General features: G+C 33.1%; 1 protein-coding gene across 1 annotated transcript; it reads right to left on the bottom strand.

Moving 5' to 3' along the window:
• Positions 1–1,142: 1,142 nt before the first annotated feature.
• On the bottom strand, positions 1,143–17,392 carry LOC120327652 (plastin-2-like). Its single transcript, XM_039393983.2, has 16 exons — positions 17,240–17,392; positions 15,600–15,682; positions 15,262–15,330; positions 14,532–14,693; positions 12,389–12,486; positions 11,517–11,610; positions 9,646–9,811; positions 9,295–9,370; positions 8,530–8,713; positions 7,539–7,737; positions 6,690–6,768; positions 6,359–6,456; positions 5,708–5,855; positions 4,617–4,743; positions 3,665–3,786; positions 1,143–2,739 (listed from the first exon to the last, which is right to left on the bottom strand). The coding sequence occupies exons 1-16, from the start codon at positions 17,340–17,342 to the stop codon at positions 2,589–2,591; spliced, it is 1,959 nt and encodes a 652-aa protein (XP_039249917.2). The 5' UTR covers positions 17,343–17,392; the 3' UTR covers positions 1,143–2,588.
• Between the last annotated feature and the right edge of the window lie 164 nt (positions 17,393–17,556).

Raw genomic sequence — 17,556 nt, 5'->3', positions numbered from 1 at the left:
CTAGGAATGGTAACCGGACGAGAGGCCGTGGTTCGCCATATGGATAAGCCGTCTTATCGGCTTTCCTCTCCCCCGGGATAAATATGTAAATCCTATCCTATCCTAACATTATTTAACTCTTACTTTCAAATATATTTGCTCTTTTTCAATGGTAGAGTTTTATCTAATGTGCGCGTGTAGCTATATCGTTGTTAGGACGTCGGGTCAATATATTTATGTGGTAGACAAGGGTGAGTTAATGAACACCCGCCACTCCTGTTGGTAACACCGGTTTCCTTAAAATTCGCTCTCAGCAATGCTGATTTTGAAGTCAGTTTCCATCGGATGATCGTTGATATTGTGTTGCTAAACCTTGCTGTTGGGAAAAATCGCATTCCTCCACAACTAATGGACCAACCAACCGATTTCAGGTATTCAGTACTAAAGATGGAATGGCTCTCATGGTTATTTCATAATTAATTCGTTCGAAAATACTACGTATTCGTATAGCAGAGAAATATAATTGCTACTCCCTTTTCAGTGTACACAGGAACAACTGATCATTCTAGTTACATTGTTTCGTTTCCTGCTCTTGATCATTCATTAACAGATTATGAGAAAAGAGCTTGACTTGATTTTTATTGTAACCTAGGTCCTAGTGTATATAAATTGGCTGTGTACAAGTCCATAAATCCAGAGTCGACTCACGGGCAATCAGAGTCTAGTAGTTGGTAGATGACGAATCTGAATTTTCCCATTTAGATGACGAGTCTTTGACAAATGACGATTCTGGTCCAATCAAGGACTTTAGCCTCCCTAACATTGGTTGTGCCTAGCTAAATTTTCACATTTATCTTGACTGGTAACATGGGTTTACCATTCGACAGATCACAGTTTTTGTTCGTTCTCCATTCTAAATAAGGTATGGCAATATTTTATCAGATATTAGTTCTAAATGGCCTGGAAAGGTGCAAATACCCCCTTTTTAATCATTGGCAAATTTTTAAACCATAAAAGAAAATCCAATTTGCAACGGTTATGAACCAGAACATCTTTACATAAACAAAATTTACTCGATCAGCGCTTCATCAACCCACCAGAGAATTTAATATCCTCAACCATACCCAGTAATCCTATAAATTCATAAAGAATCATGACACACATTTATAACTGGATGATTAGTGTTATAGTATATAATAGCTGATATCAATATCACACACACTCCTTGTATTAAAATTTGAAAATGTGGTTTAACGAGCATTAGATTTGGTGAAAAACTAAATAGCGAGCTTTACTGCATAGGAAATGCACTTTAACAAAACTTTTTGCCGATTTAAACAAGAAACTCATTTGAAAGTGACAAAATTAGACTTCGTGAATCAAAACATTCAACGAAAATTATTTACCAAAAATAATTGAACTCAACCGAAATTGCATTTTTAGTGAAAACAAACTTACAAGCGACTTGGAATGATGCAACAGAATAATATGAAAAATGCATTATTGTTATTGCTAATATTGTGGATTGTGAATCGGTAATAAAGGCATAATTCGGTGTAGTAGCATAATTGTCTAATACTGAATCCCACAAACCATTATTCATAAATTCACAAAATAAGTTTTAATTGCTATTTGGACAGATAGTTACAGCATAGTACGCTACATAGAAATAAGAGTGGCCAAAATAATTTCAATGCGTGCTTTTAATTTCAAATTTACCATTGCTCTAAAAGAATCCAGTGGCCAAAAAAAGTTTAATATGTGATTTTAATTTCAAATTTCACCATTGCACTAAAAAAATCCTGATAAAAAATTTGAATAAAATATTTGAAAAAAGTAACGGTATGATATTGTATTTTTTGGTCACACAAAACATATAATATTAGCAGTAACAAAAGCCTATCCTACCGTGCTGAGATTGGAATGTAGTGAGTGAATGCGACAAACAGAAAATGATGTGTAATACTCGGGACTTGGATTAGTCATGGATACAACATAAACCTGGTGGCCAGAAACGATTTTTACAAAAAAAAAAAGATAATGCTTCATTAAGATACATGTTATAACAGGGTTAAATCCTCATCTTTGAAAAATTTTCTGAGTACATTATATACGGTATAACATTATGTTTAATATTAAAATATATCCAAGGTATAATGATACTACTTTATGTACAGTTTGAATAAGTGCCAAGTTTTACCAACAGATTTTAATGCCAAAAAATGCCAGATAATTACTGTTATAGGACTAAATTCTGGTGTAATTTTAATATGATAGTATAGTGTGTGTGTGAAAGCAAGAGCCAGATTAACTAAAATACCAAGTGCATGAAATGAAAGTGAAAGATATAAACCAAATGAATGTGCAATGACGTATTTAATAAAATTGTCATAATATGTGAAAATGTTACTGTTAATCATTATTGAAAAAAAAATGCGAGCAAACATACTGAAAATAATTTGAATTCTGGACCTGCTGCTCTACATTAAAGTAATGTTTGATGACTTGATGTTACATTCTTGAAATTTGCATAAGGACAGAATTATTGACACAATTGTTGGAATGCACATCTTCAAAACTTCAATAAGAAAGTCTTAAATTTCGAGTCCTCAATTTTCCCCCTCCTCACTTTTCAGCTGCAAAGCTCGGACCATAAGGCAAGCAAATATTGTCATTACCATCTTCTGGTTTACTTCCCACAAATCATCAGGCAAAGCATAAATTTTAGCTCCAATTTTACGGCCCATGGAAATAGCGTATCTAAAAACAAAATGGAAAATGCAATTAAGGTTGTTTGTAAGTACAAAACATCAGAGATTAGATTTTCAACTAGGATCAGTGGCTTTCATAGTTTAATGCAATTTTTACAGCCCAAAAAAATATGAAAAAACCTTAAGTGACTCTATCTGTAAGGTACGAAGGCCAAAACGAAGAAGCATAAAATATTTTACAGCACAGACAGTTTGACCACGAGATGCTAAAATGCGATCATGGAACCTTGACATGGTGCGTTTTGTTTCAATTTTAATGACGTCTCCGCACAAACACAAATCCATAGAGCCCACAGTAATTTGGGAAATAAATAAAAGTAATATTCTAGCGACAACATTATCCTTAATCTTAACCACTGGAAATTTCAAAGCAATTGGTCCATCAGTTATTGAGAAAAGTGATTTTTCCACAACAACAACAAGAAAAATACAATATGACAAAACGGTCCATTGGTCCACTTCATGTCCGACAATCCAATTAGCAATCTTGTTTATAACCAACTAAAACTAGGAGTTGAAAGGGGAAATTACCATATTCAAACTAAAACTTTAGTACCCAATTACAGTTAAAATGTGTTTCAAAACTGGTGATCTAAAACTTGTAACATCATTACACACAATTAATCAACAACAAATCTATTTCAAATCTTACTGATAGGGTCAAGGCCATTATAAGAAGTAAAAATGCCGGAAAAAAAGTATATAGTACAGTACAGTATATGGCTATATGCTATATTAAATTTTTTCCTTGAAAATTCCTGCTACGAAACTAAAAGCACCTTGGAGGTTCGAGTTTAATTTAGTAGAGTGGAATGAAATTTCAAATGGCGGAATTTTCTAGATGAAATTTCCCTAGCATAATTTTGTGAGTGTGCTTTGAATAACTTTCCAAAAAGCATAACGCAGTAAAGTACCTCGCATTGCTCTGCTGCTCTTCCTCATTATCACCAGGTGAAACATTGCTGTAATCAATAGATCCTTCTGCAATAGCATCGATGAGATCGAGAACAACAATCGATGTTCTTATAGATGAATCCTGCAGGGTAAAAAATGGTTTGATGGAGAAATATGCAAATATGGCAGTTCGTAACCAGTGAAATATTTTGAATCCGCGTTTCTCCTCAATAAGGTCGCTGGGCATTCTCGAATATCTAATGATTTCAGAATATTTTTTTTAATCGCATTTTGAATACTTGAAAGACTTGTAATAGTATGTGTCATTTTTTATTGTAATGTTGTAAATTACTGAAATTATAGAATCCAGGTAGTTCGCTGAGTGTTCACACGACATAAGAAACAGGTTTTATCAATAACCAAATTGGAATAAAAGAGTCATATGTTAAATTACATTGTGAAATATGGCTTCAATAAAAAAAAATTGAGGAATCTACCGTCGTCCTTAGGCGGACAAAAACAAACTGCGACGGCGGTGATTCGAAAATTCTTGTCTAAACCAAATCGAATAATTCACTATTTGATTTGAAATTCCCAGCCCTAGTGGTAACCGAAAATACATTGGTGTGCGTGTTCCAAACACTGAGCATAATAGCATAATTATCGAGCGCAATCCCTAGATGTCCAGAACACGTATTATAAGTCAATAGAAAATTGAAAAATATCAAACCAATGAAAAAACAGTGCTGATTGAATTTGAAATAGTTCAATCAAGCAAATTTCCTCAAAACTGCTGTAAATTCATGATATTGTTGTTTAACAGATCAATTTAGGACATATGAAACAACACAGAAGAGAGATTCTTAAATGTGCATATATATATATATATATATGTATTTAGATATCGACATTGAAAGTTGTGGACACTCAAAAAATATGCATTCGGATGTGCAATATGAATCATTCTGGTACCTTAAAAGAGGAAATTCTAGACGATTTTCCTTTCTCTACTAATGTTTGATTGGTCCATTCAATGATTGCTTTATCTCCAGCTACACCTCCTTTTTCAGTTAAACTTTCCAGAATCGATAAAGTGTATCTGTAATGGGTATTAGGGATTAGAAAACACAAAATTTCATCGTAAAGCTACAATACATCAAAGCACTGAGATGAGAGGAGCAGCGAAGAAAAATCTGAGTCAAATTGAGCCATTGGTATCACAGTCACGGGTTGAGTCAATTACTGTCAAGTCGTCAATTACTGATAGTTTATGACATGGATGTTCATCAAGCAGCCCGCGGGCCATAACCCTGCCCGCCAAGCTTTTCAGTAGGGCCCTTTTCAACACTCAGATTTTTCCTCATCAAGCGCAAAATCCCGATCCGACAGTTCATGTTTAAAAAGGCTCACATGGGTAAAAATACATTTTCTTTATTCACTCTTGTCGCTGGGTCAAATTTTACGTTTTTTTGCCTAGTTTCTTTATTGGTGTAATGCTAAGTGATGATAGCCTCATTCTCTTCTCTTGCCTGCTGAATTTTTTGTGTAGCCCAGTTAGATGTCTAAGTTGGTTATATGGCCCACCGACAAAAAATATTGCACAACCCTGATTTATGACATCGAACCCGAGCTATTTTATTTAGGGTGATCTTTAGTCACAATGAGCCTTTGACCTAGAACTTGAATTCAATCAATTACTCCCAAGTCCTATGAGATTCAATATTCAACCCAAAATTTCGCTGTTTTATTCTCTGATTTTTTTTATTTTGACAATGTGACTGCCCATGCCACGATTATTCATCGTTTCGATTTTGCGAACTCGGTGCTCAGCCACATTTCTATACGTCGTATGGGATGCCAGTTCTGTGATTACTTTATCAGGCCTGTGTTTCAAAAATCTGAGCATTGCTCCCTTGTTCATAAATTAAAAAGCAGTATAGACAGACGCTGTGGCAGCTTGATCCGAGTAAAAGTCACTCAAGACTTTTTGTATTTATATTTACAATGTTAGTATTTCTACAAAAGAATGTATCACCATTACTTATAATCAAAAAGCATCTTACCCTCTCATAATTTGCCAAGTTAAAGAAAGCGTTCCTGTTCTTTCGCCTGTATTGAGGTCACTGCCATCAATTCCAACCAAGCTGTATTTTAAGTCTTTGCCAACCTGTACGATGCAGTTACAATTCTCGATTTTCTTCATTTTTCCACCTGTAAGACAGCATGATAATATCTTCAAATGCAATAAAGTGAAGTTAAGTGCATATATATTATACTGATCATATATACTCATATATATCAGGTTCAGAAGACCTAGAGTTTTAGGCAGAGTAATGGCTTTGCGGTTAAAGCGTTAGACCTAACTGTGTTGGCATCGTAGAGTATGCATCCCGGGGTTCAAATCCAATGCCTCCCACCTCACCCAGGGTGCAATGAATTAGAGGAGTGCAAAAATACCTCTTTACATATCACTAGATATCAGTGGCTGCTCGTATGGGGCCATGTTCAGAGCAAAAGGTGCGTACATGAGGCGTCCTACAAAAGTGGCTGAGACTGCTGGACTGGATAACAGACAATATACTTCAATATTTCCAATGAAATTGAGATTGTCCATTTTCAAAGTGAATAGCTGCAGTGATTTAATTTGAGAACACATGGAATGAATAAAAAATTCTGAAATATCTAACTATTCAAATTTCAAACCAATAACTTACCAAGAGATGGGAACGGAGGATAACGGAATTTAGACGGAACGACGCCGGGTTTGACTTTTTCGAACAGCTGAGCAAACACAACTCCGTCTTTCAAATCGCTGGAAAATTTTAAAATATTTTTCATAAAAAGGTGTTTATGTTAAAGTATGTTCAGATTACTGAAGAAAATTTATTGCTGTAAAGTTTATCCATTTTTGATTGAAGACAGGTGACAAATGAGCCAAACGTAATATATCTCAAATATAGATTTGAGAAAAGAGAAAAGCGTTTACTTCAGTATTTGCTGTGATTTTTGTGGAAATAAGCTGAATATTTTAAAAAGATAGCTTACTTGTACAATCTGTAAACTCTGGGTGAAACACCCAAACTGTTCATCCAGTTACGATAGGTCTTCTCTTCTCTAGTCTCCTCTGTGAAATGAAATTTTTTTTTTCAAATTTTAAAACGATTACCAACATACTTTTATTGAGAGTAATAAACTATACAGATTTTAAAGACAACCCGGTAGGCACCCAGAATTTCCGCTGATACATGAGGCGACCTGCACTTCTGTAAACCGTTGTCATTCGCGCAAAATTGCATCTATAACGACAGCATACTGCAGGAACCGGAATTACGAAACTGCAAAGTGCCAGTTCATTTTGAGCGTTGGCCGTCTCTGATTTTTTTGTGAGCGGTATACTGCCGCTAATAATTAATCATGTTCACTAAATTTCCTAAGGCTTCCCTAGTTTATGGATTAATAAGATAAAAAATGGCTTGTTCAAAAAAAGTATTTACTTCTGATTGGGGCCCGAGTGATCTCGGCATTTTGATTGTCGAGGTAGTCTACGAGAAAATGGCAACAAATTGTGAAAATTGTGTAACTAGGGTGACAGCATGACCCACAGTAGAAACTTCATCCATATCGGTCCAGCCGTTCAGACACTACAGCTAAACACACAGACAGACAGAATGACTGAGAATCCTAGAGAGATCCAAAGAAGCAAATCAATGCTATGAATAATTTTATCATTTAGGTATTTCTGTGGGTACAGTGGCCTGCCTAACTGTTAAAGCGTTAGACTGTCTTGACATTGCATGTGATAATTGTTTCAAGTGAATGAGTGTTGTATTTAATATATGATAAAACAAATAAAAAGTCAAAACATTGATAGATGCCAGGACCAAAGGTTCTTACCTATTAATTCTCTTTCCTCAGTTTCTTCCAAAGCAGGGAAGGTATTGAATAGATTTGCGACAAAAGCCATATTAAGTCTCGAAATTCCCTCTGCTACATCACCCTCAGTTACAAACGCCCTACATCCAATCTTATCTGCTTCGTTCAACATGTATTTCGCACGTTTCATCATACTTTCTTTGTCAGATCCAGGATGGTTCTGATGTAAAACAAAAGAGGATCATTCAAATCAATAGTCATTTTGTCTTCTTAGGAGATTTAGTTTGGCCAAAAAAGCTGTAATAGACTAGCCATCAGTGCTTTTAAAGTAGGTAAAATATTTTAAATATAACCCTCAAAAGTTTTGCAATGGTAAAGTGTAGAAAGTAAGAAAACGAACCAAAGGGAACATCCATATTGATTTCAACTGTTTTATATGGTATATGATGTGTAATGATCTACTAAATTTAGGAAAGTCCTTGTCTGACCTGGGAAGTGGTTTGCATAGGATTTGAACACAATATTTCAACCAGCGATGCTTTCACAGTTACGTCTAACGCTTTACCCACTAGGCCACAGGTCGGCCACCTTAAGCATTGAAAGAGCCGGTAGGCAACTTTTCCATCAAAATCAACCCTACTCGGAGCCGCAACATCTCCTCTAATGTCACTGGCTATTAAAACTTCTAGAAAACTACTTATGATGCAATAATCAAGTGCTTAAAAGAACAAACAAAATAAAATACAGTTTGAATATACCGTGACGCTGGATCCATCGCGATTGTGAACAAGAGACCATGCCCTGTTTTCGACAGACTTGAATCATCTAATGCGAAAAATTTCACCGCTAACGCCCTATAATTTGGAAAGCGCTATGATGAATCCTCAAGGATTTTAAAAACACTGCTATAACCACTTTGATTCACTGAATCCAGGGCTCCGGGGACAAAGAGCCACAGGTCGGCAATCGCTGTACTAGGCCAACACACCACTGGAAACCAAGTTCAACTCACATTAAGATTAGCAACGATCACATTATCAGCATATTCTTCGTCTTCTGGGCCAGGTTGAATTTGTTCAAGCAGACAGAGGTAAGCATATGAGTCTTTGATATCTCCGCTGAAATTTTTGATTTCTTTTCCACCATTTGGTGAATTCTTGTACTTGGAAGATTTTTCCAACTGATAATTCATCCATCTGTTGGAATATTTAATAGGAGGATTAGTTAATTTTCAAGTATGAGTTTTGTTGAAGTACACAATTCCAGCAAAACAGTTATGTGAAAGCAAATTTTATTAAGTTCTAGAAAAAAAATCTTTCCGTTTGGAGTTTTTACAGAATAACTTAACTATTCCACAAAATTTAGCTCAATAGCATGTGAAGTTAGTTTTAATTTATATATATTAGTAGAAATTGGCTATTCAAAACCCATTCCACAAAACGATTCTAATATTATCTTATGGGGGTTGTCGTCACCAGAGCATAAATTGACATTTTTTATAGTTTTTGGGCTATCGTTTATCGTAAATATCTTTATTGATAAGAATTTTTTTGGTGTTTTCGATTAATTTTATCATGATAAACATAGTTGTTGCAATTGTTGTTTGTATTTGCCTTAGTCAGATTAAATCTATATCTATAAATAAATATATTTTTAATGCTGTAATGTCAAATAAAATAGATATATCGTATTTCAGATCGATGATTCGATTTGCTAAAAGAAGACATAAATAGAAATCGTTTGAACTTAATTCAAATTCACCAGATTTATCACTCACCTTAACAAGAGCAATTCAGGAGCCAAATTCATCAAATCTTCCAGCTCTTCACCTTCTTTCAACAGAACTGCCAGTGCTGGAATGAAAGATGGAAATTACTGACTAACAACTACCAACAATGGGCATATTTGGTATAAAGCAAAAATCATGTAAGTTAAATTTCCCGATTTTAGAAGACAAGATATTGCAATGAACATAAAATTGTTTCAGCCTACTCAGAAATTTTTTTTGTTAAAATTCATGAAACAAGCAGTTGAATAATATTATGTTTTATCCATTTTTCAAGTATATGAAATTACACAATTTCAATTTTTATCTTATGTTCTGTTCTATTTTTTCTTGTTAGCATACCTGGGCTTCTTGTAAGATCAAAAGCAGCAAAAAGGCCAATTCTGATGACTTGCCACAGCAGACCAAGAATAAGATGAGCTTTTCCATCTTTGATGTCACTTGCACCAATATTGACGATGCTACAACCGATTGCAGAAGCAGAATTCAAAGCCAAATTCAAATTTTCCTGAAAAATAAATCAAATAACGGGATAAAGTTGGAACATCATTTGAACTTATAAAATATTAGGTTGGCTGAGAAGATAAATGTTAACACTTAAATGCATTGAAGTAATTATATATGGATAGTGTAAGAAAAAATTGGAAAAATAACTTATGCTGATTTGCTTGCTATACTGCTGAGTGCTGACTGTAAGGCCATCTAAATCAGATCTTGTGGGTACTGTTGGTTGTGAAAAAACTTGAATATTAAGATGGAATGGCGAATGGAAATTGGTGTGGTCAACATATCCGAAAAAGTAGGTTATACATAATTCGAAATCCCTGCAACTGGACAAAAGTGTTTCTCTTTACAATCTGGCATTCAAGCATATATATATAGCTGATTAAAATTGAATTGGAAGGAAAAAAATAATTTTGAATGCGCAATTTTTTTGTTGTTGAAAAAATCAATATGCAATGCAAGGCTTCACGGTGATATTAATGTGAAACATACATTACCATTGGTCTAATTTCCGTGTATTTCTGATCATGGATTGAATATTTCAAGTATAAGTATATAAATAGTAGCCTATATATAAAATAACAAAGAGTATGCACAACTGTTCTTGACTTCATAAAAATATGAAAAATTTTTGCATGTGGGCTGCGCCAGTACGTGACATGACGTAATGAGTCACAGGCAATTAATCATCACATGCAAAATGATGCTTACTCGAGGAAGCATGACCAAGATTGCCGAAAAAGGAAATGAGCCGACTGGAAAGTTTAGTGTTGCCAGTATGTCATTAAGTCTAACGCTACCAATAATATCTTTGATAAAAAATGATATATAACAAAACAAGTGTGAATTTGAAAGTACTGTATTTCTGAGTAAATAAAAAATGTTCTATTGTTCATGTTAAATAAAGAAAAGAATAAAAGGACACGTCCTTATAATTCTAATTCCTTGTGTGACGTTATATAAATATAGACTCAATAAAATATATGACAACCGAAACTGAAATAAGGAAAAAAGGCCCATGTAGAATGATGTATTTGAATGATAGTTCCAACTTTGAATAGATTCCCAAATAAAGCTGACGTGTTTTGTCTGGTGAGATATTTTACAGAATATAGGGGAACACATGAATTGAAAAAATATTTATCAAAAATTGTCATCCCCGTTTTTGAAAATTTTTTTATTTACTGCACTTGGCTTGATTCTCACCAAGGTTTTTTCGTTGATATCTTTATTACATTTACCACTTTTTGAAACCAATAACGGAATCATGATTTGATATAAGATGGCTGTAATCAAATTGATCACCATTCTCGTATTGGGAATTATTGATAGGACACTTTATGACAGCAATTCTGGATGAGTTCCATAATTATTGATTTTTAATTGGTATTTAAAATATATTTGAAACACATTTACAGATAATTTAAATTTATTTTTTGCTTCAAATATCATATTTTAGTCGTTCTTCCTGAAAGCAGTAAATTTTTTAAAATACTTTAGAATGCATCACCTTACGTATACAAATCAATTTGTTACAGTCAAGAACAATGGCATACAATTTAATAGTCTATATGGAATTTCCCCCGTTCAGCATAACATGATAATCAATGTGCATCTACTTTTGTGTTCCCGACATAAAATTTCGATCAGGATATTCTAGATAATTTTGGCATAGTGTACATCTACCTGTGCATGGAAAAAATTCCCACCTGATCTTTGTGCATTTGAACCGCTTTTTGTTTCTTCCCTTTATTGATTGCACGTTCATCAATCGTGCCTTTCTGAGACAAGTTGATCATTTTACTAAAATAGAAAAACTTTATGAATAAATAGTTTCTACTAAGGCCATAATAGATTATTCAATCAATTTCATCTTAAAATTCTTGATTATAGGGATAATTTGAAATTTTCCATTTGACATTTCGATATTTCGAGCATTTTTTCACAGTAAGGTCACCGCCCTGCCCTCACTCAGAGGTGAAAGAGTTGAACTCTGGGCAAAGTTACGCCCATCGTTGGGAAGTGTAGCGAGAAATTACTGGCGGGAAGTTAATGAAGACTCCACAACTATGATGCAATGAATTCCACAAAACTAATGTTCTTGGAATACACTTTTGGTATAAAATAACTTTTGTCTGGTGAGTACATTGACAGTAAATGGATGAGATATTAATGCCAATCGAGTCTGATGGTCAGACAAAAATAATACTGCATTTCACAATTGGAATTATGAAATGAAAAATTTGCTTGAAATTGCTTGAGTAGGCAAACAGATACAGAATATATATTCTGTGTTAATAAGTGCTAATAATTTCTGCTAACTTACAATGACTCTACTAATTTCTTTATCGAAAATTATGGATAACCTACACAATGTTGAAAAAATTACTTCAAAATAATAAATTATTCCTTCTCGGCCTAACACAATGGAGATAACAAATAGGACCTCTTGTGGGAGAAAAAATAATGTAAAACAAAATGACACAAAATTAATTCATATTTCGTTACAAATTATTATTAACAAACAAATAATTCCTACAAAATCTCAAAACAAAAAATATTTTTGGCAGCTAACACTTACCAAAGAATGATACCATCAGAAAATGCAGCGCAAAATTTGTCAAAATCAGAGGTATCTATTGGAAGAATATCTTTCAGATCAGGATCTTTTTTTAGATTCTGTGAATAAAATGAAAATTATTTAGTTTATTACTAGATTCGAATACCATACCATTCCATTCAAAAAGCTCACAAATTGGGTAACATCTGATTTCTATTTGTACATGACGTGAACGGATTGCTTTATCAAATTACTAATGTGGGTGTTGTTCGTGTCGTTGTTGTTGCTCTGACAAAATTTTTTTTCTTCTTTCAACTACCAAAAGGTTTTTAAATTCTCAATAGTGCTTCGATTTTGGCAAGATTACAATCAGGGTGAAAGGGTGGTATTATATCCTTGATGACAACAGGTCAGTCAGTATCATAAAAATGAGAGAAATACGCATTCTCAAAAACAAATTTGTAATGTGTTGTGTGTGTATGTGTATGTTATATTAGACAGGGTAAAACAGAGAGAACAAAATCCATATTTGAAAATATAAAATAATAGTAATATCAAAAATAAAAAAAGGTTTATGTATTTCCCATACATTAAAAAGCGATGGAACGGAAAAAGACTAAAAAATAAAAAAGAGAATAATGTTTATAATTCCATAAATGGATCACGGAGCCATACACGGAACGATTTTTGTTGTGCTAACAATAGAAGTAGAAATGTGCGAATTTTTCGAACTGCAAAGCTTCAACGTGTAAGAACCAATTGACATGAACCCAGGTATATTTTATAGAAACAGACAAAATAAATTTTTCATTGATCATCGAGTAAAAAATGTAAATTCAATCAGACAGTTATACAGAAATAGGACAATAAATCATATTCATAATCAGTTTCAGAAATACTCCATAGGTAAAACACACCCACTATTCAAATTTCATAATGAATAATTCATTCGTTAGTGAGTTTGTTTATTAAAAACAAACAACAACTCTCTATAAAAACTAAACCTCGATTTAATATCATAAAATAATGATTAACTAATTTTTAAACAAGTCTTATCTTATTGAATAATTTGGATAATATTCAAAAAAGATGGTAAATTGTATTGGATATTTTCTGAAATCCAATTTCTATCACAGATTAAAGTTTTTTTATAATAAATTTTATAATTTTACACTCAGAACTGAGATTGAGTTGATCAATAGCGCTAGGTTAGGTTGGGTTCATTACTCGAGTAAAACGTTTGGATTTTCAATGCTAACATATATATACCAACACTCCAATAGATTCAATGGTAAAATATTACTGCTTTGTACTAAATTGAACCATGATGCATATTACTAATAGCTAATCACATATCATCAAAACACTACACAAAAATATTTGTATTTTTTATATGATCAAATGTGTGCATCATTGTAAAAATGACTGTACACAAATAATATCATCTCCCACCAACCACCATCTATTGAAGCCTTTTCTCTGTATGTAATTATTTGGTATGAGGAAGTGCTCAGTCTGACACATTTTATAATTTTGACAATTACATTGCACATGAATGAATAGGAGTGAACTCTGCATAACCAAAATTTAATATTCCTTTTCGATTAGATCTTTTTTTTCGATTCGATATTCGATTTATTGAACTGTGAATTGATATAAAGGCGGTTCAGCCTCGTCTACCTATTATATTCTAACCTATATAGGGGTGGGGGTAGGATTTGACCCCCGAGATGTGTAATCTGCAATGCAAACGGTACAGGAATGGTCAAAACCGAATATTTCGCTATTTTTAATACATTCTGAAAAAATATTTTCAAATTTGGAATTTAGATTTTAGAAATTTAGAAAATTAGAATACATTCTTAATTTTGGGTGAGTTCATGTGCAAAACTACAGAAATCGCTATATTTAACATTGATCACATCTAAAATGTCATAAATATAAAAGTCATTGTTTTTTCTGTGTTGTTTGTTATCAATTGATATCGTACATTTGATCAGCCTGTCTGGCGTCTCTCGCTATCACTAATTTTGAATAAAAATATAACGAACTTTAAAAGGAATTCGAATATTCGATTCATACTGGACATCCACGGCCCAACATGTATAATGCTGTAAACGCTAGGCTGCCCTTTAAAATCGCAGCCTTCAATAACATGGTATACCTGATTAATCCAATTCCCAAAAGCATGCATTTCTCTGGGATCATAACTGTGTTGTGTTCCTTCAACAGTGGAATGTCCTCCTCTAGTAACAATATCTTTCTTAGCTTTTACAGCAACCTTAAAGCCTTCGGCAACCGAATCACTGCATAATTCTCCATAAATCTAAATTAAAAAATACAAACATCATTATCTAAAAGATGTTAGATTAATATGGTATACAATTTACAGACACAGCAAACTAAAAATATATAAAAAGGTATTATAAATAAATAAAGAATTGTAAAGTAATAATAAATAAAAAAAAGGTTGTACTAAGCTTACAATTTATGATGATTTAGGATAAAAAGAATTTTCTTATGTGAGAATAGGACATAATATAGGCCAAAATCACTAAAATTTTGCAGTTTTCACAATATGTTCACAAGATTTGAAAAGTTAAAGAGAGTTTCAATTATTATTTAAACATTTCTGATAATTCATGGTATTGCATCTTTTCTCGTAAAGCTTTGTTTAATAGGGAAACGAAAATTTGTACATTTTCACTCTCTGATAACAATATTAATATTTAACTAATACTGAAAATTAACAATCACCCTGATATCTATAGCATTTAACGAAAAATTAAACAATTTTCGCGGAAACAAACATGTATATTATTACAGAAATGGACAAATGAGCGAAAAATCTTTTCAAAATAATATTACATGTTTCATCAGATAAATATACTTACTTGAGCAAATTCAGCAGGACTAAGTCGATTGTCATTATTGGTGTCCAATTTACGAATAGCATCACGAATCTTAAAAAATACAGCATATTATAATCAGATGTAAATAATAAAACCATGAACCTATTTTAATATTGTTATAATAAGTCTGTGCAATTTAAATGTACATTAAACCACGAAATATATTTAATATTATTATATCACGGTAGAATTATTAAACTTCATGATGACATGTTCACACAAAATGGTAAAAAAGTCATTTTATTAATATTATCCAATCACAATTTACAATTTACTCTCTTGAATAATAGGCGTTAAACAGCTTCTAAATTCCGAAATACCTTATATTGCGCGGGGGCTTTCCCAATAGCTTCAAATGCAGCCTTTACTTCATCAATATCAAGGAAACCATTTTTGTTCTCATCTGGAAAATAAACATAAAAAGCGTGTATTTAAAAATAACTCATTATTCAATGTTAAATATTAACCATTTGAAATTGAAAGACAAACTTTAAGGTCGATGGTGCCAATCGCTGGTTTCAACCATTGAAAACACAACTTGAAACTAGATACCAGGTTTGATAAGGAGTTCCAGACACATAATAACTCGTAGCCATGACATTTTAAACCAATGAAAACTGAACTCTAAAAACAATATCAAATTACCAACTTTTCTCTATTGGGGGTTTGGCGGCGATAATGAAGATTACATTTTACAAACCAATACTAGCTCCATTGAACTAATCTCCCATATTCTAAAGCAGGGGTCGGCAACCTACAGCCCAAAGCAATATAATCCAGCCCGCAACGCTTCACTGAATTATAGTAACAAAACAACTGTTTTGACGATTATATTCTTTACGTAACAGAATTTATTTTGAGACAGTGTAGACTAAATTATATTATATTCTAACAAGTATATGATTCTCGCTTAATGGGCCTATAATTTTATTATAATTAGACAAATGACAACAAAACGTGGAAAAGTTGATGCTGAAATAGTTTAATGGCGCAGAAAATATACAAATGATCAGGTTCGCACGCTGCTTGAAATTTAACAGCGGATCTGTGTGAAAAAATGTGATTCAATGGCCTTCCATTCGGTTTTTAACTGTTTAAAAATATGTGGCCCACCAATGACTTGAAACCTTTAATTTTGGCCCGCGAGCCATAAAAGATTACCGACCCCTGTTCTAAAGCAATACTAATGTACTTATTTATGGTAAATGTGAGATTTGATAGATAAAATTGATCACCCAGTTTAGGGATGGTAAAATGTTACGGTTCTTTGGTAAAAAGGGCTGGGCTATACAAAGGTCATAAATTGGACATATGACAGGCCTTTCCATGATAGCATTCCGATACGCAATCGATTTCTTTATTTTAGAAATTCGTTAAACCTCCCATAAGATGAGTAAATATTTGGTCAGTTTCCTGTTTACCGAGTAGCAAAAATCCACATAGTGGGTGAAATCATCTTTCGCAATTTATGTTTGTGCAATACACACGACTGCATTGCTGTTTAAGTGTGCGTGCCCACGCTTTACATTTCCTGTATTAGGTAAGCATGATTTGTAAGTTATAAAAAACCCTGCACACCGAAGCATGTTGACAAATCATCGATAGCTTACATGAAATAATAAATTATCAAATATTGACGAATAAAACATCAAACGCAGGCTAACTGGTATGTGATATGGCCAAACTTGACAGGAGCATAAGCAAATCAACATTTAATAAGCATGGATTCTGTAAAAATAGATGTTTATTTCATGCTACCTGTTTGCAGAAAGTGATGCATACAACGTCCAAAAAAACTCTTAAAAAACATTTTATACTCTACTTAAATATACCAATAGAAACATGGATATGTACATGCTGAACATGTACAACTGAATTCTATTTTATCAATCCTCTCATCTCAAGAGAGAGAAACAAAGCTTCTACATTATGTATCATAAGTGCAAATGAATGAACTTACCAACTGCAAGAAAGCTTTCAATAACTTTCTCTCTGTCTTCTTTGCTTATATTAACAGATTGAAGTTGAGATTCCAATGATGAAACATAAGCGCTATCACCCATGATCTTTATTTTATTCGAATATATCTAAGCTTACAGAATGATTTATGAACTAAATGAAGTAAAAAGGAGAAACAACATGATTTACATATTTATCCTGGGGGAGAGGAAAGTTGATAAGCCAGCTTAATAATATGGCAAATCACAGACGCTCGTCTAACTACCAGCCCATGTTGAGTATTGGATTTGTCAGCCAGTTATTTATTTGAGATACATG

Source organism: Styela clava, chromosome 7 (genome assembly GCF_964204865.1).
Source record: "Styela clava chromosome 7, kaStyClav1.hap1.2, whole genome shotgun sequence".
NCBI lineage: Eukaryota > Metazoa > Chordata > Ascidiacea > Stolidobranchia > Styelidae > Styela > Styela clava.
The sequence above is the reverse complement of the archived record's forward strand: the minus strand, read 5'-3'. Positions and strand labels throughout refer to the sequence as shown.